Source organism: Amborella trichopoda, chromosome 2 (assembly GCF_054954075.1).
Source record: "Amborella trichopoda isolate Santa Cruz 75 chromosome 2, AtrichopodaSantaCruz75HAP2 v2.0, whole genome shotgun sequence".
Classification (NCBI taxonomy): domain Eukaryota; kingdom Viridiplantae; phylum Streptophyta; class Magnoliopsida; order Amborellales; family Amborellaceae; genus Amborella; species Amborella trichopoda.
The window spans coordinates 65,939,238-65,961,366 of record NC_142337.1 but is presented as its reverse complement, the minus strand read 5'-3'; the positions used below and the strand labels follow the sequence as shown (position 1 = coordinate 65,961,366).

The following is a 22,129-nucleotide window of genomic DNA, read 5'->3' as shown; positions in this document are numbered from 1 at the left end:
AAAGTGATGCGTAGCCCCACCTCTCTCTCCACGGAATCAAGTGCCTTGTCTCTCTCTCTTTAGAAATTAAAGACTACCTAGCCCCCAATCTCTCTTTGGGCGTGGGCGTCTTTCTCTCTAGTCCCCTACCCACCCACACCCTCTCCCTCACTTTCACTCTCACTCTCACTCACCTCTCTCGTACCGAGGTTTAAAAAAATGGACGTCGGTCACACCCATACCTATGTTGGATCGGATCGAATTAATAATTTTTGTTTTAATTTTTTTTAAAAAAAGTACTTCAAGAAAAAGCTGTGCATCTTTTTTCTTTTCTTTTTTTCTTTCACTTGACTCGGTGAATAATCAGTCGGACTTGGTGAAGAGTCGTCGGAATCGGTAGTTCCACAAAAAAAATCGGCGATTCTACTATTTGGAACCGCCCGACTCTTGTATTTTGGCCTAATCCAGAGCGTCATGTGTGATTCCCAATCCGGATCGCCCGATTCAAGATTGGGTCACCAATTTTTTAAATCTTGCTAATAGAATAAAGTTTAAAGTTTGGGAAAGTTCATATAGAGTCAGGGCTCTAAACCATCAAATTTGAGCCTACCTCAAAAATTTTACTAAAAGAGGTTGTTTTGATGCCCAAATATCCTCAAATTGATCATCTCAACATCAGGATACATAAACATGAAAAAAAAAAAATAGATTTCAAGTTTTCGAAATAATATATTTTGTAGCGTATTTTTGGACTGTCAATTTTCAAGATTTTCAAAGTTTCATAGATCTGTTGATCGACACTATTTTTTAAGCTTTAAACTTTATAAATAAAGATAAAATATATTTAAAGACTATCGCAAAGATTTCCGGTATTAAAACCACTCGACACTATTTGAAGGTAGGTTCTAATTTGATTGTTTAGAGACTGCACTCAGTTTGTTTATAGGGTGCGGTTTGTATAGAGTCGAATCTCAAAATAATCAACGTAAAACACACCTTCAAATAGTATCGAGAAATGTGGTTTCAATACTGAAAATCTTTGTGATAGTCTTAAAATATATTTTTATCTTTACTTATAATTTAAAGCTTCAAAAATAGTGTAGATCAAGCATATCTATGAAAACTTGAAAATCTTGAAAATTAACGGTCAAAAAATGCGTTACAAGATGCATTATTTCTAAAACTTGAAATCCATATTTTTCTCACATCCATGCATCTTGATGTCGAGATGATCAATTTGAAGATATTTGAGCTTAAAAACAACCTCTTCAAATGAACTATTTGAAGTGGGCTCTAATTTGATTGTTTAGAGCCTCAGCTCTATATAAACTTTTCCCTTGTTTATATAAGGTGTTAAACTTGTGCTTGTTCCGTACTTTAAAACCTCAAAAATCATTAAGGTGTTAAACTTGTACTTGTTCTGTACTTTAAAACCTCAAAAATCATTACGATGAGAGTGTTTTAATAATTGAAATCCGCTAATTGATTATCTCGGTCTTGAGATGCACACATTGAAAAAAAGGAGTTTTAAGTCTTAAAAATAGTACATTATGTGACAAGTTATTTGGACAGTCTATTTTTTAAGAGGGTGCGGTTTCTATAAGGTTGCAATTTTAAACAATCCAATTAAGGAGCACCTCAAAATTTTATCATAACATGTAATTTTGTTGTAAAAAATTCTTAGGATTGTCTTAAAATCTATTTTCATATCTAATTATAAAATTTTGAATTTTAAAAATGGTTAAAATCAAATAGATCTATAAATATATGAAAATCTTGAAAATAGACGGTCTAGATAATGCGTTGTAAGATGTACTATTTTTGGGACTCAATTTTTTACTTTTTTATATTCATACATCCTGATATCGAGAGGATCGATTAGAGGATTTTTCAACATTAAAACAACATTTACAATAGATTTTTGAGGTGTATATGTGATTCTACATTTTAAGGTTGCAACCTTATATAAACTTTTCCCCTTTTAAGACTTTCAAATATTTATATTTTTCTAATTTTAAAATTTTATAACTTAAGAGGAAAATAGATTTTGAAACATCATTAGATTTTTCGACCCTTAAACAACATATCTAGACAAAACAATGCTATGAGACTATACAGACCTCGACCAAATTAATATAGGTAAAAGGTACTTTTGAACCCTGCAATTAAGATTGGGAATCGTTAATCCGGACCTAGAATCAGCGAGACCGAACCGATCTTAAGAAGGTAACAAACGGCTAGTTTTGGCCTGGTCCTTTCCCCTAAAACTCCCATGTTCATTTTCTCTCTTTTTTTTCTTCTCTTTCTTTTAAGCGTATCTAATATTGTAAATCCATGTCCCATAAGCTCCTATATTAAATTTTATTTTACTTTTTATTCTTTAAATTTTTTAGATTGCCAATCCAGATCACTAATCCAATGATACAACATGAACATGGATACATGGAGATGATCCGGCCCACTGATCTGAGTTTTGAAACAGTGAGTAAAACACCCTCACAGGATGCATGGTTTGACTCGAAGTATTGAAACATAATTACGAGAAATTCACCAAAGTACGAGTAAATCATAAACCATTTGAATTTTTATCCTTTTTTGTTTTTGTTTTTCCTTTCTTCAATTTCAAAAGTAAGACAAAGAATGGCAAGTTGAAATACTTGGAGAATGATACAATGTTTAGTAGTTGAAACTTTTAATGCATTTTAATAAACTTCCCTAGAATTATTAGATGTATATTTCAAAAGATCGATTTTTAAATTCCTAACTACCTAGATCTAAACATCCAAATAATAGATGGGCTGTGTTGGCTCTCGAGACTAGAGTTTCTAAGACCGTTGAAGGGACCACATTTAACTTAGGGTTTGTAGATCGGGTAGGTTTTTACCAAAAATTTGGGGTGGAGAAAGAATCCTCGATAGGTTCATGTAACCAAGAGATCGGAACTTTGAAGAGATTTTTTAAGTGCTTTGAGGTTGTGACTGGGCAAAAATTTTAATCTTCAAAAAAACACAAATTAATGACGTAGCTTGTGAAGATGATAGAATAGGCAGTTGTGTGGTGCAGAGAATCTCCTTATCAAATATTTGGGGTTGCCTTTAACAACAAATGTGAGACCTATTGTTTTGTGGGATCCTTTAATACAAAAGATGGAATACAAATTGGATTCTTGGAAATTCAATTTGCTATTATAGGAAGAGAGATTTACTTTAGTAAACGCAGCTCTTGCAAATTTGCCCATCTATTATATGTCTCTTTTTCAAATACCGAATAAGGTGATAAAGAAGTTCGAAAAAATTATGAGAGATTTTTTATAGGGAAGAAATGAAGATAAGGCAGTTTTTAATTTGGTAAAATAGAGCAAAGTATGCACACCCACTTGTGACGGTGGTATGGGAGTGAAGAAACTCAAAATGATGAATGGTGCACTTTTAACAAAATCGTGGTGGAGATGTGCAACAGAGAAATACTAGTTATGGAGATGCATTCTTTCAGAGAAATATGGTGAAGATTTAGAAAATGGTTTGGTGGCAAAAGGATTAAAGAAGAAAGGTAGATCAATTATGTGGAAAGGCATTGTATCCTATAGAATTTTCTTTCAAAATGATTCAAGAATGATGGTAGGAAAAGGAGATAATGTGAGATTTTGGCAACAAAATTGGATAGGCAATATGCCTTTGAAAACACAATTTCCAAACTTGTTTGCAAAGGTAACATCAAAGAGTAAGATGGTAAATGAGATGGTAGAGGGTATAGGTTTCAATGCTACCTGGAATATTAGATGTAATTACAGAAGAGTAAGCAATCAAGTTTCGGATGAATATGTACAATGTATAAGTACTTCACGCCAATTCTTTTATAGCCCCAGTATCAAAGACAGAGTGGTATGGGAGCAAAGCAAAAGTGGTAAATTTTCAGTTAAATCCAGTTATGCATTATTTTATTATGACATAAATAGATGGAAGGATAATGATTGTGCTAAAATATGGAAATGGCCTATTCCCCAAAAAAATCAGGTGCTTTATGTGGTTGGTTCATTTGAATAAGATTTTAAAAGTGGATATGTTAAGAAAGAGAGGTAAAATCATGCCTTTTGATGGGGGATGAGAAATCTGCAGATCATTTGATCTTAAATTGCAGGTATGCTAGAACTATCTGGAAATGGGTTTTAACTTGGCTGGACAAACCGATGAACATTCCATCTCAGGCTGCTCATATAATCAATCATTGGATGATTGAAGAATAAGGAAGAAAGGAAAGATTATATGAAAAGTAATTAAAGGAGTGGTGGTTTGAAGTATTTGAGAATTTGAGCAAATGAGATGGAGATACTAGATATATTATCAGGGTATCAGTAGCAAAATGGTTGGCACTGAGTTGAATAATGGGGTGTTAGTAGAATTGATATTATGTATATTGTTCATGAATTACTCAAAGAAAAGACGACAAAGAAAATTAGAGTTGGAATATGGAAAGCACCTGATATGGGATGGATCAAATTAATTTTTGATGGAAGCTCAACTAGAAATCCAGGTCCAGTCGGTATAGGAGGCATAATTAGAGATTGTAGGGATAATGTGCTTTTGAAATTTTGGGGACCCTTGAGAAGAACTGCAAATGAAGCAGAGATGAGAGCTTTACTTCAAGGATTAAAATTAGCCAAAGAGTTTAACAGACCTTAGATGGTGGAAGGTGACACATTAAATGTTATAGAATGGATGAAGAAAGAGAAAACTGGTGACACATTAAATGTTATAGAATGGATGAAGAATAATGTGTTATAGAATGGATGAAGAAAGAGAAAACTGGTGACACATTAAATGTTATAGAATGGATGAAGAAAGAGAACAACTGTCCATGGATTTTGCAGAAGCCAATTAATGAAGCAGGACCAATATGTAGTGATATGTAGAAATGCGGGCCTCTTAATAAATCCATTTTTGAGATGGATTTTAAAACTTAATTTTCAAGGACATGTAATCTCTAACATGGAGATCATGAATATGAATAAATAAATAAATTTTTTAAAATAAAAATAATAATTCTAGTAAAAAAAACATTTGGACCGTTAGTTTCTATTGTTTTTAGATGGAACACCTACTTGCATCCGTCTTTAAGATGGATGCTTTACACTTTCTGAATGCGGTCCAACCCACATGAAACAAGTTTCCTTATTAAATGGGTGCAGTTATTAAATGGGTGCAGTTTGTATGGAGCCAAGGCTCTAAACAGTCAAAGTAGAGCACACCTTCAAATAGTGTTGAGAAATGTGGTTTAAATATTAATTTGAGATAGCCTTGAAATATATTTTCATATTTAATTATAAAATTTAAAGCTTCGAAAACAATGTAGATCAAGTGGATATATGAAAACTTCAAAATGTAGAAAATTGACGATCCAAAAATGCATTACTAGATGCACTATTTTCAAAACTTGAAATCCATTTTTTTTTCTCAGGTCCATGCATCTTAATGTTGAGATGATCAATTTGAGGATATTTAAGCATTAAAACCTCTTCTAGTGAAATTTTTGAGCTGGACTCTAATTTGATTGTATAGTGACTCAGCTGTATATAAACTTTTTCCTTATTAAAAAGGCTGAAGGCTGAGTGCAGTACAAATTAAAGTACGGAGCCCTCGACAATTTCCAAGGAGCTTAAAGAGATAACCCATATAGCTAAAGAATACGCTCCTTCAGCTCTATAGACATGATTAAATGATACCTCCATACCACTGCATAAATCAAGTCTGCCCAAATTGGTAGTAATCGCCTAAGGGGGTTTGCTCTTATTGGTTCACAAATTTAGACACATATCTTCCCAAATCTTCTAATTTTTTCAAGATTTTAGGATTCCAAACGTCACAAAGATATATCATAGCTTATAGTTAGTTTAACAGGTCCGATCAACCCAAAGTAAAAATTAGAATTGATAAAAAAACTGATCACTCCTAATAGTTGACCAGTAGGATCGAATGATTGGATTGGTAAAATAAAATTGGGCAATTACCTTTAAATGTAAACTATTATTCTTATTCCTTCTTTATTTTCTCAAAATCCAATCCAACCAGCAGTGGAACTGATTTTGACTAAGCCAAATTCCTCATAAGTTCAATAACCAATCTTAATAACTCTAGCATTTTGTTTGTATAAACCACCACGTATTAACTTCCATACAAAAGCAGCACTTGAACCCCCCCCTCAACAAAGTCCCCCATTATCTCTCTCTCTCTCTCTCTCTCTCTAACCATTGTACATTGATTACCCAACTTATGATCACATGAGAAAACAACGCAACATGCACCACGAGGGAATGGATGAAAAAAATTAAAAGAACAAAATAACCATCTCCTACATATTCCACAATGCCTCCACAAGGGGCCACCAACCATATCCACCATCTCAAAAAAACAGGCAACCAAAAGGAGTGGGCATCGTTGATCATTTCTTGGCATAGGTAATGAGCATTGGGTTTTGTGGAGTTATCTTGAAATTTTGAAGCCCATTCATAGCCATGGTCGCCTGCACCTCGTCCCCATACTCCACGAATGCAATGCCGGGCTTTGCTTCCACCATTCTGACCTCCTTGAAACCCATGTATTGGCAGAAGAGCATCTGAAGCATCATAGGTGTTGTCTCGTTCGGTAGACCTTGAATGAAAAGGATGTTGTTTGGAGGGGCTGGAGCCTCCGGGATATTTGACTTCGGGGCTCCAGGATATGGCAATTGAGAGAGCTGCAAGCACAATAAAATTGGTCACGAGTTACTGATGCGAGAGAGAGAGAGAGAGAGAGAGAGTCAAATGTAATATTATGCACTTATTCAACAAGGCTTCAAAGTATACGAAGCGACTACAGAGAAGAATGGTTAAATTCAGGGGCAGGTATATGAGATGCTCAATTCATGCTCTGCTTCATATCTTATTCTTCGGATACCATTGGTTATTCAGTTTGCCATATACCATATCCACTATCATCAGACAAGATTCTTGATGGCTTAAGGATTTCAGCTGAACAGAGTCAATCAACAATGTAAGGAACAGGTCCAACTTCAAATTTTAAACAAGTCTTACATCACTGCTTGCCAATATTGGGGAATGAAAAACTGCTAATACAATTCTCCCAACCTTATTACAAAAGTTCCTTCTTTTTCCCCCTTCACAGAAAGTACTGTCCAGGAACAAATCAACATGTGGAAAACACACACGACAAGAGACTGGCATCTCAATTGAACGCAGGCAAGCGAAGGTAGAACTTCTTTCTAAAACTATAGAGAATTCAGCCATTCTCTTCCTACATTGTCCTACATTTTTGCCACATATGGCCCATCCTCAGACCAAATTGCAAGACCTTTCTCCAGGAGGGTTGGAACCAAGGCTATGTGATTAATTTTGTACAGTGGAAAGAGGTTTGTGTGGGACTGGAAATGGGCCCAAAGGCAAGACCAAGCCCAGCCCAGCCCCGCCCGTCCCTGAGAAACTAAGGCCTTGGCTACAAAATGTGGCCCGAGAGCTGGGCTAGGGCTAGGGCCACACCACACCCGAGAGCTGGGCTAGGGCCACACCACAACGGGCCCGAGGGCCAAGCCTAAGCCACAACAGCCTGTCCCCTCTCTCCCTCTCCTTTTTTATTGGGTCTATTAGGCTCAACCGGGCCTGGATAGGGCCAGGGCCCAGCCAGGTCTAGGGTTAAGGCTGGCCGGCCTGTTGCCAGCCCGAGGTTTATGGGCCCCAAAGTTAGTGCACGTAAAACTTAACTAGAGTTTCTTTCAGTTTTATTATCCTAATAGACAGGAGCAATGAAAGGTTGCAGCATAATGTGATCCTGCAGAAAGAGGGATTCGACTCTCAAGTTCATTGTCAAATAATTTTAGCCTAGACATCATTCACATCGCAAACGGTGAGGAATGGGGGAGTAGACTGAATGACAATCAAGAGTTTATCCAGGAATAGTATGGGCCCATGGGGCTGTGGGATGAGATACCATGTAGGACCTTTTCGCTTGCTTGGTGTTCTGAGTTTCTTCTGAATGTTTTTGCAATGAATTATTTATTATTAAAAAGGAAAACTGGACCCTGTCCAACCTAATAGCTATAAATTCAGAATATATAATCTCAGTAGACTTGATTTAAAAGAAGAAAAACTTACAGGCTCTTTTCCTATATTTGGAGATAATTCTTGTGAATCACTCTTCATTTACCGATGACTAAATATCTTTTTTTTTCTCTTAATTTATTGATCCAATAAAATAGTTCATAGTTCTCATCTACATCAAGTTCAACCCATAATTATTTTCAATACAAACCCATGTGGTTTATCAAATGTTTCCATATAATGAACCGAAATTAGATGTGCATGTCAACAGAAGTCATCTTCACCAAACTACTTCTTGTTCTATACTATTAGTTAAATCTCTACATAGGGCCACAGAACTTGGGAAAATAGAGATGTAGTAAAGCCATCATAAAAATTACTTAGCCAAAATCATTCGAGGCAAGGAAGAAAAAGGGATCCATAGAAAAATATGCCATAATTTCTTTTCTTTTTTTATGAAGAAAAATATGCCATAATTTCAAAAGAAAACAAAGAAGAAACTGCACAACCGAGCATACTCACAGGAGGTGCGGCGCCATAAGCATTAGAATAATTCTGACCCATTCCTGCTTGATTAGCATCGTGTTGGAGGTCCTTGCGCTTTCTCTCTGCAAATGACAAAGTATGAGAAAGCTGTATATTTCCCTAAACAAAAGGCAGCAATAATATGATAATGCTATTATCAAGTAAGGCAAAATATAAAACAAAATAAAGGGAGTAAGTGAACAACAACCTTGTTTAGAAGTTGCATTCAAATTAATTTAGAGACAAAGTGGATGGACATATTATGGCACCTAAAAGACCATGTAAGGTGGAAGCTTTACACATAAATTAGATGGCCACATATCTGCTACTATATTTATTGTAGGGCCCTGATGCACACAAATTGAGACAATCATGGTTTAGTCCGTGGTGGAATAGTTGCAGCTCACCTTAAGGATCTGCTTGTGAAAGCAAATGATTGTCTCAATTTCATAATACCAAGATGGCCATATATCTGCTGCTATATTTATACTTTCTTGACTACAAATTAAATGAAGTGGGACCTTACAGAAACATGCAGAACTGTATCCCAAAAGAACTAAAGAATTTCATATGATTTAAAAAGGTCCGGAATAGGGGTTTTTGTGGGGGATGGGTTGCAGATAGAGGAGAAAAAGAGGAGGTACAGAAAATGAATATAGAGAGATATGAGAATGCATAAAAAACAAGAGAAGATAGAGGAACAACAGAGAGACACAACCAAGGTGAGTAGAGGGAAAAGATTCTGAGAAGGAAACCATCAATAGTCAGACCAGGGAAAGGTCCCTTTAAGGCCAAAGTTCAAGCATTCTCAAGCTTTGTTTCAAGTCCTAAACAGAAACAATAAAATAAAATCTACCAGATGAAACAGCCCATTTGTCGTACTGCCTTGAAATTAAATCACAGTAGTCCAGAAATGGTCTATACTGTCACCTAGCTCGAAGGACTTGGCAAGCCTTTCAATCGACTAGCAATTTAGGTTAACTGATCAAACCTTTCGCAAAAACATAAAATCATGACACTTCATGACTTGGTTCATCATTTGAGTTGTCTTGCAGGGTCAAACTATGGTCAAAATACTTTGAATAAGTGTAATGAGCGACTGTTATCTATTTGCATAAAGATTGTTAGCACTATGACCTTGAGTTCAAATCCAACCTTATCCATAGAGAAAGAATTACATAACAAAAAAACAGCACTATGAGCAGTGTGAAGAGTTAAAAGAAGAAAGCCAAGTATGGAGTTTATTAAATATAAAAATATCCAGCTGAAGGCATTAGAGAAAATGAAAAATAATTGGCATCAAACATATGTGACCTCTTTCCTTATATTCCTATAATTTTCCTTTCATGGAGCACAATAACCAATCATGTAAACTGGACACTTCCAACCACATAGCAAATTTGCAGCAAAACATAACTAAGATTAGAGCAGAAAAACAACAAGGAAGGGTATCTCCTAAAAAGTCCACTACTAACCTCTTTCATCATGTCGCTTGCGTCTTTCTCTCGGTACAAAAGTACCATCTGCCTTTGAAATGACATCAGACTTTGTTTTTGCATATTGTATTCTCTGTATACACAATATTTATTGTCATTTCTGTATAATTTAGTGAAAGAAACAGCTCTCTGCGTTGATGAACAAAAAAGGAAAGACCAGAAATCAAAGACAGGTGAAAATTCATAGAAATATTCAAAATCACCACTTAGCTCTATTTCTTATGAATATGGTTGATCACATTGGGATGACAAAGAAAGAAAAAATTTGCAATGAGACAAACATAGAAGGAGAATTTGGGGAGGTATCACACAGTCTCTAACTGGACAGGAACATTGTTTTTAAATGCCGCCGCATCCCGCATTATGCGCTTACAGACTGAGGCAGATCGCATCAGGCCGCATTTGCGCTATTGGGTGATGCGTCACCCACATATGGAGCCCATGCTCGTGGGCAAAAATTTGGTCCACAAGCATGGGCAAAAAGGTTATTCCAACCCCCCCACCACCGCAAAAAAAAAGAAAAAGGAAAAGAAAAAAGAACAATAGTACCACTTTTGGTGGTCCTTGATGATTGAAAACCAATAAAAAATTGTATTTGGATTATTTCTTGAATCTAAAGTTTCTGAAAAAATTTGTACGTGAATTATTTGTTAATAGTTGATTATCTTTTTGTTTTAATGTCTTTATAAACTTTTGGTGGTTCTCTTTGGAGTTTGAGCTCTCAAGTTTGGTATTTTGGACATGTTAAATGAGATAGAATGGATTGTTTTGTTTTACATGTTACTTGTATTAAAGATTAGCACCGAAGCAGCAAACTCTATTACTCTTTATCAGGCTATTAGGAGACTCAGAAGTCTCAGCCAACTAATATGTTGGAGATATTGAATAAACCAAAATACCTACTATTACATAAATCACATATATTTTTTATATGCATTCTTATAATTTTATAATTTTTTAGATTTTTTTAGAAATTTATTGACCACATCGGAGGTGATGTGCCTGCATTTTAAAATGGGAAAAAGGCACCTGGATAGGGGAGCAGAGGCAATTTGTTTGATTCCTCCCCTCCTTTCTCCTGGCCCCCCTTCTCTTCTCTCTCCTTCCCTTTCCCTCCCGATGGGTTTTGGGTTGTATTCTAAACCCCCAAACCATTATGAAGCTATTTGAGAGGGCCATGAAAAAAAACACTCGGAACATTTTCTTTTAAATATTGACAAATTTTTTGGTACTTTGGAATTCTTGCAAAATTGTAAAGGATAGAAAGAAATTTTTTATGAGACGAAAATGTGTCAAAGGAGGTGTTTTTGCAATAAAATCTCTTGGATTCAAGGCAATTTTTATTAGGTTTCAAAAGGTTAGCGTATTTTGAGTATGCAGTTAGGTAATGTTTATCAATATTACATTTTTAATTTGTTTCTTACAAGATTGGTTACAGTTTTTGTGCATATTTTTTCAAGTTTGGGTTTGGCACTGTTGCCCCTTTTCATGATTGGGTTCTGGTTTGGGTTTATTGAACTTTTCTCAAGATGGCCTATGTTATTTCATTGTTTTAGTTTATTGTTCCTTTTCAAAATTTTGATAACTTTTTTCAATAGTTGGTTTTGGTTTAGATGCTTTTTCCAATACTTGGCCTTTTGTTTCTTGATTATTTTAGTGTTTGGTTTTGTTATTGTTTTCTAGTTTGGTTTAGGGTTTCTTGATGATATTTTCTAGGATTGGGGTTTGACATTTTGGTTTAGTAAATGTTTTTCAATATTTGGAACTTGGATGTTTATTCATTAAAATTGGACTATAATTTGTTGCATCTCATAGTATACAGATTCAAGATTGGGTTTTCATTGTGGATTTCCAGGTTTGGGTGTTAGTTACTCATTTTGTTAAGTAGGTAAAAATGTCATCTTCTAGTTCAAATAAACAAGGTGCCATGGGTTGGAAATATGCCATTTTCCCAAATAAAAATGATGAAAATAGGGTTGCATGCAAGTTTTGTAACAATATTTATAATGCCGGCATACATCGAATAAATAATCATTTGGCGGGTATTAGAGGTGATGTAGCCCCATGCACTCAAGGACGTTACAATGTTAGGTGAGAGAAGTTGGCCAACCTGGAGTTGGGCCAAAATAATGAAATATATATATGAGAATGTCGTGAAGCTTGAATGTTTTTTGAGAAGAACAAGATAATGGATATTACCATGTTGAGGAAGGGAAGCCAGAGGTGGGCTCAAGTGAAAAATAGTGGGCAAAAGGGGTTGGGCAGAAGAAGCGTCAAAGGAAAGTGGCCAATTGATTCTTAGTTTTCCCCTCATCCTGGCTGGGTTAGAGATAAGACACAGACTACTATAGGAAACTGCTTCAAGAAGGACGACCAGGATTAGGTATGTCAATGCATAACCTGATGGGAATAACAAGTAGGCATTTCTTTTATTGCTGTTACTTTGAAGAGCTTTGATAAAGAAGAACGGCAGACTAAGATTCTTGTAGCCAACCCCAATCAGTTGGGAAAAGGACGATGATGATGATGATGAGCTTGAAGAGCTTTGAAGCTATATTGGAAGCAACGGGACAGTTTGGGCCCAAGTTGAAGGCTCCTAGACCTCATGAGCTCGAGGAGACTTGCTTCGAAAAGAAGTGGACCATACAGGGTAGAAGTTAAGAATTATATGGTTAATTATCCAATAAGGACAATGACACAATGTTTTTTAGTCCCATGAAGCATCCAAGCAAACTCATAATGAAGTGTTCATTTTCAGTAAACTAGACCTTTATATAAGGCAGCTGAGTGAGGGGTATGTCATTCAAGTGGTTATAGATATGGTTGTAATCCATATGTTGCCTACCAACCTGTTTTGTTGTTGGAGAAGAGACCACACATTTTTTGGACATTTTGCGTTGAATAGCAAGACCTCATGCTTAAGGCAATAAGTTGAAAATTGTACACGATATAACAGCACACAAGTCGTAGCCATGCTGAGGAAGTTCATAGGGAAGACGGAGCTGGTGAGGCCAGGGGTGACTCGATTTGCCACTTCTTATCTGTCCGCTACTCTATATTGGCCCAAAACAACAAGACCATATTTTGTTTTTGAACAACAAACCAAAAGCAAGTGGTCCAAGCATACAAAGGAGAAGATAGTGATATTGTCCAGCAACCTCAGTTTTGGAATGAGTGCAATCCTTTCAAGAATTTGATCCATTGGAAGGTATTGCATTTGGTGGAGAGTGACAAGGAACCACCCACGGTATTTACAAGACGTTGCAAGGAAGAGATATTAAAGACAGAACTTTATCTGTGAAGAGAGACGTATTCACTTTTTTTGAAGATTTTAGATGATAGGTGGAACAGGCAGCTGTTTAAGCCCTTGCATGCCACAAGGTATATTATATTGAATTGGATACAAGGGTTTAATCACAGATGGATTCAATATGTACAATGTAAAAGTCAACCTCAAAGTGGAAGTCCAATACCTCATAACAGGGAAGTTAATTATGTATAAGTTCTCTATGGAATCATTTGGGACAGATATAGCAATAAGGCAGAGGCTAAAACCCATCCAGGTAATCTTTGTACTTTGTGAATTGTCAGTTTGTAATTTGACCACTTGACTTATATAATAATATCCACCACATTATAAGTGAACTAATATAAGGGCCTATTTAGGTGTACTCGTGATCCTTGCTAATTCATTGTTTCAATAAAATTAATCTGCATAGTGAATTATCTTGTTTGGTGATTTGCTGAAAATCACATGTTTTAGCGAGAAATAACTAAAGAATAACTGGAAATCACCCAAAAAAATTAAATAATTAAATAATAATGCGCATAATACAAGGTACACACAAACAGCTAACAAAATTATATTAAGCAGAGTATATTAGTTTTAGACAAGACAGTGTAATCTAGAAAAACATTAATTATCATCCAGTCACGCCCTAAATATACTGATATAGTCTTTTCGTCAAAAGAAAAATACTGATATGGTCTATTTTATTTAATAGAGCTATATGGTGGGTCACATGCAGGAGAAAAGCCAAGTATTTGTAGAGAATGGCTGTTTGAAGATGAACTTTGTCTTGTAGCTCATCGAGTTGCAATAATAGATTTAGCTCATTCAAGTAGGTAATTTCTTAATTCATTGTCCAAGACTCCTAAGTCTGATCAGTCCTCATATGCCCTCTTCGAGCAACCATAACTTCTATAATATTTTTCTAAATCATGCATTCATGCAATTCAGCAGAAAGGTGAATGACGTTATTTATATTCAACTTAATCAAAGTTTGCAAAGCACTCTATTAAGAACCCTAGCATAGCGATCCCATTGCTGTAAGAGACATGTATGATTTCAGTGAGGGTTGGTCGATGCTGAAGATGATGAAGTGTTCCTAGGAGAGAGTTTGAGCTGGTGCCAAGTTCGTGAAGTTGTTGGAAGCTCATTGAGCCTTGTATGGGCCACTAGATCTAGATCTTCAAATAAGAGCATGAGATCAATATAGGAGGAAGAGAAGATAGACTCGAAAGGAGATAAGACAAAGACGAGCAATATGTCGAGGAGGGGGCTGACTCCGATGATGATGACTTCGCAAGTAGTGATGGTGGAGATGGTGGTGGCAATTGACGATGATGATAATGACAATGAATCTCAATTTGCAATTTGATAATTGTTTCTTATTTTCTTATTTCAGTCTTATGACTTTTGTATTGGTAATGATGATGGAGATGGTATGGCATGTTTGTAACCGTTTAATCCAAAAGGCCTATGTGGCCCATGAAAGGTATTCTCAAATCCATATATAAAATGTTGTATGAACAAAGTGTTGTTATTTTATTTCAAGTTCGCCTTTCAAGTTTGGGCAAGTTCCATTCTTTTAGGGGCCGTTTGGATACATGTATTTATATTACGCAGAAATAGACTACGAGGAAATATACCATATCCAGTGTTTGGGTACGCACATAGTGGGCAGGAAATGAAATATAATACCTAAAATTTCCTCAAAAACCATGAACTCTATTACCCACCCCAATAGCTAAAAAATGTAATACAAAGAAAGACGGGTAATATGAACCCAACAGACCCACTAGAAAATATTAAGTATGCTTTATATATTTGAGATCCGCTTCTTCGCTATCTTCCACCTCTCTCTCTCTCTCTCTCTCGCTCAAAAGACTTCCTTGTGCCTGCAATAATATGGCATCGCACCTGAAAGATCAGCCCTACATCCCTCAACTTGGCACCTTGGTGGTTGCCTAGTTTGGCCTGAAACCCTAGTTTTTGACTCGAACTACTCAGATTTTCATTTTCCGGTGGTTTTTTAGCCGGATTTCCAGAACCCACATCTTCAAATTAGATCCTCTTTTCAAGCTTTAACCCATTCATGGTCTCATACTCCATTTCTCTGTCTCTCTAAAACTGTCTCTCTCTCCAAGATCCCTCAAATGATTTAATAGTTTCCTGGCTCTCTTCCCCTTGAGTTCCTATTAAGGGAAATATTGACGAGATAAGGGAATCCCTTCTGTCATAACTGATTGGCAATGATCATAACTCTGTGTGCAGAGCGAGAGGAAGCAGATCCAATGCTCAAGAAACTTTAGAATGGAGATAGTACAGCCATCAGTATTTCTATATAAAGATCGTTCTCCTGGTTCTTAACATCCAGAATATCGAGTTTCTTATTGGGAATTTTGTTGACAGATTCCAAGACAGGTTTTTCAGAATATTGAATGATAGTGATCATCAAATAGCCATTTCAAAGACTGACAAGATAGAAATCCTAGGAGAAAACCTAATAATTTTAGGAGAATAAACTAATCTTAAGCTCTCTTCTCAAAGGATGTCAAAAAATTTGATAGTTTGAAAATTTTCTCTCTCTAGCCACTCCACTCTCTCCTAGCAGCCCACGCACATAGGAAGATCCCATCCATGTGTGCTACAAAGGGATGGTATAATTAAGCTTGACTTACAAGCCCACGGGACTGGGCTCTCTTCCTCTCATCGCTATAACAATCGATTTGGTATAGTGTGTGCTTTTTTTTTTTTGGATAATTTATGTAGTGTAGTAATATGGTGTTTTTTGAGTTAGATCGGGATTACGGTTTTTATTGGCTGATTCCTTGTTTTTTTTTTTAATGTGATTCTTGAGTAAAGTGTAGTCATAGTGGGGTAAGAATTTTATTGAGTTATTATGGGTTTGCCTTTTAATGTTTTTATGGCGCAAATTCAAACTTGTTGGGTAACTGTTGCCGGATAAAATTAACCCTCGCGGATATTACATTTACATATTAGAAAACAAAGTAGTTTTAATTGATTTTTTATCCTAAAAAGAAAATAAAAGGGAATTAAAAAAAAAACCACATTACTATAGATAAAATTAACACAAAAATTCCTAACCCTGATGTCGGTAATATATTTCTCAAATTTCTTCCAAACATAGCCAAACAGTAGCAATTTATTTCCCAGGTTGCATCTAGACACTACCCAAACACTAACAATCTATTTGTAGGTAATGTACTACGCCAGTAATATATTACATCAGTAATAGATTTCGCAGACAATATATTTCCAGGTACCCAAACGAACCCCTTAAGAGTTTTAATTATTCAAGTTTCAAACTCATGTATGAATGCACAATAAGGGTAGGAGCCCTCTCCCCACTACCTCACTCAAAAAAAACAGAAGCACACAAAACACACTAAAACTCAGGCTTTTTTAAGCTCTCCATGAAAAAAAACCAAAAGAAAAAAACTATTTTAGGGTGCATCAATCATGAGGCACCTCCCTAGCTGGTGCCCCATGCCTTCTTAAACATTGGATGAAGTATCAAAATTAATGAATAAAAGACCACTGCATAATAGTCAGTCAGTCCTTTCAGTATTCCTTTTAGTTATTAGTGGAGTTTTAGTTTTTTCCATCATTTATCCACACATAAGGAAACTACGCCTCGAGCAGCACATTTTCATTTGGTAAATGAAATTAAAATAAGGCTCCAATATTATAGCAAATATTTATATCTATGCATATCTTGCATGGATATAATCACGTCCCTCAACTCCCATGTGAACAACAAATGATATGGGGCCTTCAATACCCCATCACTCTAGATGTTTAAACTAACTTCAACTGAAGAAATGACACTTATTGGCCATTCATTATCAACATCAGATAGTCTGGGAAGTAGTTTATATCAAAGCAAGATATATACAGGTGCATGGTATATTTTCCCAACATAATTTACATCCTTCCATATTTTTAGTTTGATTTCTAACTAATATTTATTTTAATCTTTTTAAAAAATTAAATGTTTTTTATTGTTTTAGAATTCAAATGCGTCAAGTATGTTCTTAATCATGCTTAATTACGAAGATGATGCCTTGCATATGTGCTAAAATTTTGCTCTACAGATCAATCAACTAAGCTGTAAATGTGACGTTTGCATTGTAAAATGGCCAAACAAGAATGCATAACACATACATGTATCATCATCATCATCATCATAGCCTTTTCCTAATTAATTGGGGTCAGCTACACGAATCCTGGTCCGCCATTCTGCTCTATTTAAGGTCATACCCTCAGTGAGGCCATAAGCCTCATATCTTTTCAGGCTACTTCCAACCTCATCCTTTTGGACCTACTCCTTGCCCTTTTCAATTCTTCCACTTGAACTAACTCACACCTCCTAACAGCTGATGTATTGGGTCGACGCCACCCATGACCAGCCCACCTAAGTCTACTCTCTCTCATCTTATCGCCTATTGGTGCCACACCTAAACTTTCCTAAATGGATTCATTTCGGATTCCATCCCTTCTTGTTTTACCACTCATCCATTTCAATATCCTCATCTCCGCTACACTCATTTTATGGGTATACTATTTTTTGTCAGCGTAACATTCCGCCCCAGAAAACAAAGCTGGTCTCACAATTATTCTATAGAACTTTCCCTTCAGCTTCATTGGTATGGCCACATAAAATTCCAGTTGCACATCTTCACTTCGCCCACCCAGTTCTAATTCTATGTGCGACATCTTCCTCAATCTCTCCATTTTCCTGGATTATCGACCTAAGATATTAAAAGTGCAATCTTATTTGTACTTCTTGGCCGTCAATCTTAACTACTTCATCGTCTCTACTCCTATTATTACTAAACTTGCATTCCATACCGGCTAATTTTATAACACATGTATGAATATTAATTTTAAACTTTTTTGATCCACTTGCTGAATCATTCAAGCTAACAAACATCGACTATGCTACGAAACCGTTCTTACTTATGACTTAATCAAAGAAAATTTATTCATTCATATTGTATCACATTTGATAAGACAACATAATCAAAAGTAAAATATTAACAAATAACATCCAAAACACCGTTGTAGAAACAAGAAGTGCAAACATAAGTTATAAAGTATAACCATCCAATATGCCTACCATTGGCTTGTCATAAAAGGGAAACCCTTGCATTTGCCTTAGTGCATTAGTTGCAGATTGGACATCATCAAAAACAACCCATGCTTGCCCTTTATGTTTCAACGTCTTAAATGCAAGAACCTCCAATATCTTTCCAAACTGAGAGAATATAGCATAGAGAGATTTCTTGAGCTCTGAGAAGGAATACAACATAAGGTCAATTAGACTATAGAGATCCATTTCCTAGTAAGCATTTCCTATAGAAAGTTAAGGACTTAATCATTATCTTCAAAAGATGAGGTTATATGAAAGATGCATGCCAAGACTACAGCACTATGGACTCGAGAACATAGAGGGTTAAACGCATGGTCTAACACATATAAAAAAGACCATAAGACAGTTCCAAATCCACATAAATAAACAACGAAAAACCCACAACATCTCAGAGAACTTAAAAGGAATATGGTAATTCTTGTCTTCTGAGAAATTTGTGTAAGAACAACTAGACTGATTCCTTCTTTAACTCCATAGAACGAAGCTAAGCTTAGTCCATGCTAGTTGTATAGGGCAAGAGTAAATAAAAGAATTACTTCAAATTTTCCTCAAGCATTTGGTGAAAGCATATTTTCCTTAACTAACATTCAAGAAAGTTGATTCCAAAATGCCCAAGAAGCCAGAACTCCAAATACTACGCTTAATTACTTCCATAAACATCAAATTAACTGCATGTCGGCCATGGAGAAGAAAAGGTAAGATTCTAGCTATTAAGGAGCTATAACACAAAGTTATGACTCTTGTAGAGAAAACGTCTTTAGATTGCAGTAACAAAGCAAAGAGCTAGCCTATCACTCAAACAATAGAGGATTGCCAGAGATTATTATACAGAGAGAGAGACGATAACATCTCTATGGTGTATTTTGAAGCAAATAGTTAGTCGAATCAATGTGGTATATGGCAACTGCAAGAGAGCAGCAATGGCTGAATAGAAGACTGGGAGAACAAATGGTTCCCAATAAGAGATACCAGTGCACTAGAGAGATAAACAAAAGAGAGAGAGAGAGAGAGAGAGAGAGAGAGAGAGAGTACCTGGGGGCTTGATTTTCTCGTTCAGGTTGTTGATGTAGATGGTCATGTTCTGAGGTATATCTACGCTGCTCATCTTGCTCCTTCTTCTGCTTCGCCTTCTTCCTCTCTCTCTCTACTCCAATATTACGGTCTCTCTTTCTCCCTCTAGGGCAAACTAAAATCCTCGCACCCCCGAGACACTGGAACACTGGAAATGCCTTCTCGAGATCTTAAACTCCCTCTTATGTCGCGTTTGGTGCTCCCAGAAATGGGACTCCTGGAGTCTCATTTCCATGGAAACAGCCCATACATATTTAGTTCATTTTGAAAAAAGGTCGAACACTAACCGATAATCATAGGTCGGACTGGCCCACCGAACCCATACGAGCCGGTCCACTCAAAACTGGGCGCGGTATATATATAAAAAGGAAGTAGAAGAAAAAAAAAAAAGAACATACAAGTAGGGATTAGGCTCGGGCTTAAGTGCTCAGTGCTATATCTTAAAAAAATTGAGATGCATCAGACAAAGTTTTAACTTTGATTAGCTAAACGAACTAGTCAATATCATAACATCTAAATAGCTAAAGCTAGTCAAATACTCATTTTGATCGATTTTCGATTGGATCAAAGCTTTTGTCTTAGATTAGACAGGTGAAGACACTTACCGATGGTCCAACTGATCAAACAGATGGCTTGATTCGATCTTGATAACTATGGTCAAAGATATTATAAGCCAAAATAAGTGACAATGTCATAGTTTGATCATCTTATATGCAAATTTTCCAATAAATTTATTGCTATAAAGCATGCTAGTATATAGTCCACGGGACTACGAAAAATACCAAGAATTAGGCCATCACCGTCTTAGAAAATAATAGACGGTGATGCAGAGGTACCTGTACGACTAGAGCAAGCCACGACCTGCAACAATGGCTTCTACTCTCTGTAGTTGCTATCCATCTTAAGTTTGCTTTTCCGAATTGTTCTTTGGTTTGTACTAGAATAGGTCACACACATTGTTCAAAGTATCTAGTTTGTATAAGGTTGAGGCTCTAAACAATCAAACTAAAGCATACTTTTAAATAGTATTGTGAAATATGGTTTCAATGCTAAAAATCTTTGTAATCGCCTTAAATATGTTTTCATCGCAAATTCCTTGAGGAGGGGCATTAAATTAAATTACTACCAAGGCTGTTCTCTAAATTCCATCTTGTGCAAGTGTGTATCTTCTTTTTGTACCCTCTGTAGGCTGAATCTACCTTTCTTCTATTTTATGGTTTAGTAGGGGGAAGACTCAAAGGGGCATTTGCCATTCAATGGCATTCAATTAGGCTTCTTGGCATGCTCAGGACTAACTGTAGTAATCCAATATAAATTTTGTTTTGAGATTGGTAATAATTGATTGGTTTGGTCAATTGGACTTAGTTAATTTTGACTCGTCAGAACGGTTAAACAAAGTTGTATATTTTTTTTTTGCAATATATTTAAGAAAAATGGCTTGATAGGGCTGTGGCCCTATTAAAATAATTAAAGCTTCATCTCATAACTCATCGAAAATTGCAATGCAAGCATTGAAAAACCTTTATATCGATCGTCTTAGATTGAAAATTATGGTTGTGAAAAAAAGGATTTCAAGCTCAAAAAAAAATGAAAACTAGAAATAATAATTATATTAAAAAAACATTTGAACCATTCGTTACACTTGTTTTTAGATAGATTACTTATTTGCATCAATCTTTAAAATAAATGCTTTATACCTCTGGATCGCATATTGTAGAAATGTGATCCAGCCCGCATGAAACAATTTTCCTTACGTTTAATGTCCCGTCTCCCTCCACTTCATCTCTCTGCTCCCACACCCCCTCTCCCTGCGTGAGGATACAAACTCCATGATTTCAGTATTCTTCTTTATTGTTAGTAACTAGGGAGGGAAATCCAATTAATTTGTTTATCATGCATTTTACCTTGCATTGTTTCCTCTTGAATCGTGCCTTTGAGAGCCAAATTAGGGTTGGTTCCATCTGTTTCGAATATTTCATAACGTTGAGTGACGAGGTATTGTTTCATTTTTAAGACGGTCCCATGTTTAAAATAGCAGATGAATTATAAGGTCCCACTATTTCAAACAGTTCAATGTTTGAAACATCGAACCTTTCAACCTAATGAAAATTTTATTTTTTTCATGCAATTCAATGTTTCAAACACTGAATCGCTTCATGATCCGGTTGCAAAAGATATATTTAATCTATTTTTTGTTACGTTTATTCTTGTACTTTTTTTAATGGAAAAACTTTATATAGAGCTGAGGCTCTAAACAATCAAATTCAAACCCACTTCAAAAATTTCACTCGAAAAGGTTGTTTTAATGCCCAAATATCCTCAAATTGACCATCTAGACATCAAGATGCATGAACATGAGAAAAAAAATGGATTTCAAGTTTTGAAAATAGTGTATCTTGAAATGTATTTTTGGACCGTCAATTTTCAAGTGTCACACCCAGCCCCCTGACCCCTACTGTTCCCAACTGGAGGACGACAGAGTATGGGATCTCCACCGGAGGTCGCGTACGTCA

At 35.9% G+C, this 22,129-nt stretch overlaps 1 protein-coding gene across 1 annotated transcript; it reads right to left on the bottom strand.

The window, feature by feature from the left end:
• Nucleotides 1-6,056: 6,056 nt before the first annotated feature.
• On the bottom strand, nucleotides 6,057-19,758 carry U1A (spliceosomal protein U1A). The gene is made up of 5 exons (XM_020664744.2): nucleotides 19,578-19,758; nucleotides 18,513-18,685; nucleotides 10,066-10,159; nucleotides 8,588-8,673; nucleotides 6,057-6,708 (listed from the first exon to the last, which is right to left on the bottom strand). Exons 1-5 carry the CDS (start codon nucleotides 19,648-19,650, stop codon nucleotides 6,415-6,417), a joined length of 720 nt encoding a protein of 239 aa, XP_020520403.2. The 5' UTR covers nucleotides 19,651-19,758; the 3' UTR covers nucleotides 6,057-6,414.
• Between the last annotated feature and the right edge of the window lie 2,371 nt (nucleotides 19,759-22,129).

Coding starts and splice junctions, on each gene's coding strand:
- U1A (XM_020664744.2), bottom strand. CDS start 19,650: ATGAGCAGCGTAGATATACCTCAGAACATGACCATCTACATCAACAAC. Junction 18,686..19,577: donor CGAGAAAATCAAGCCCCCAG/GTACTCTCTCTC, acceptor ATTCCTTCTCAG/AGCTCAAGAAATCTCTCTAT. Junction 8,674..10,065: donor CAAGCGACATGATGAAAGAG/GTTAGTAGTGGA, acceptor TGTCATTTGCAG/AGAGAAAGCGCAAGGACCTC.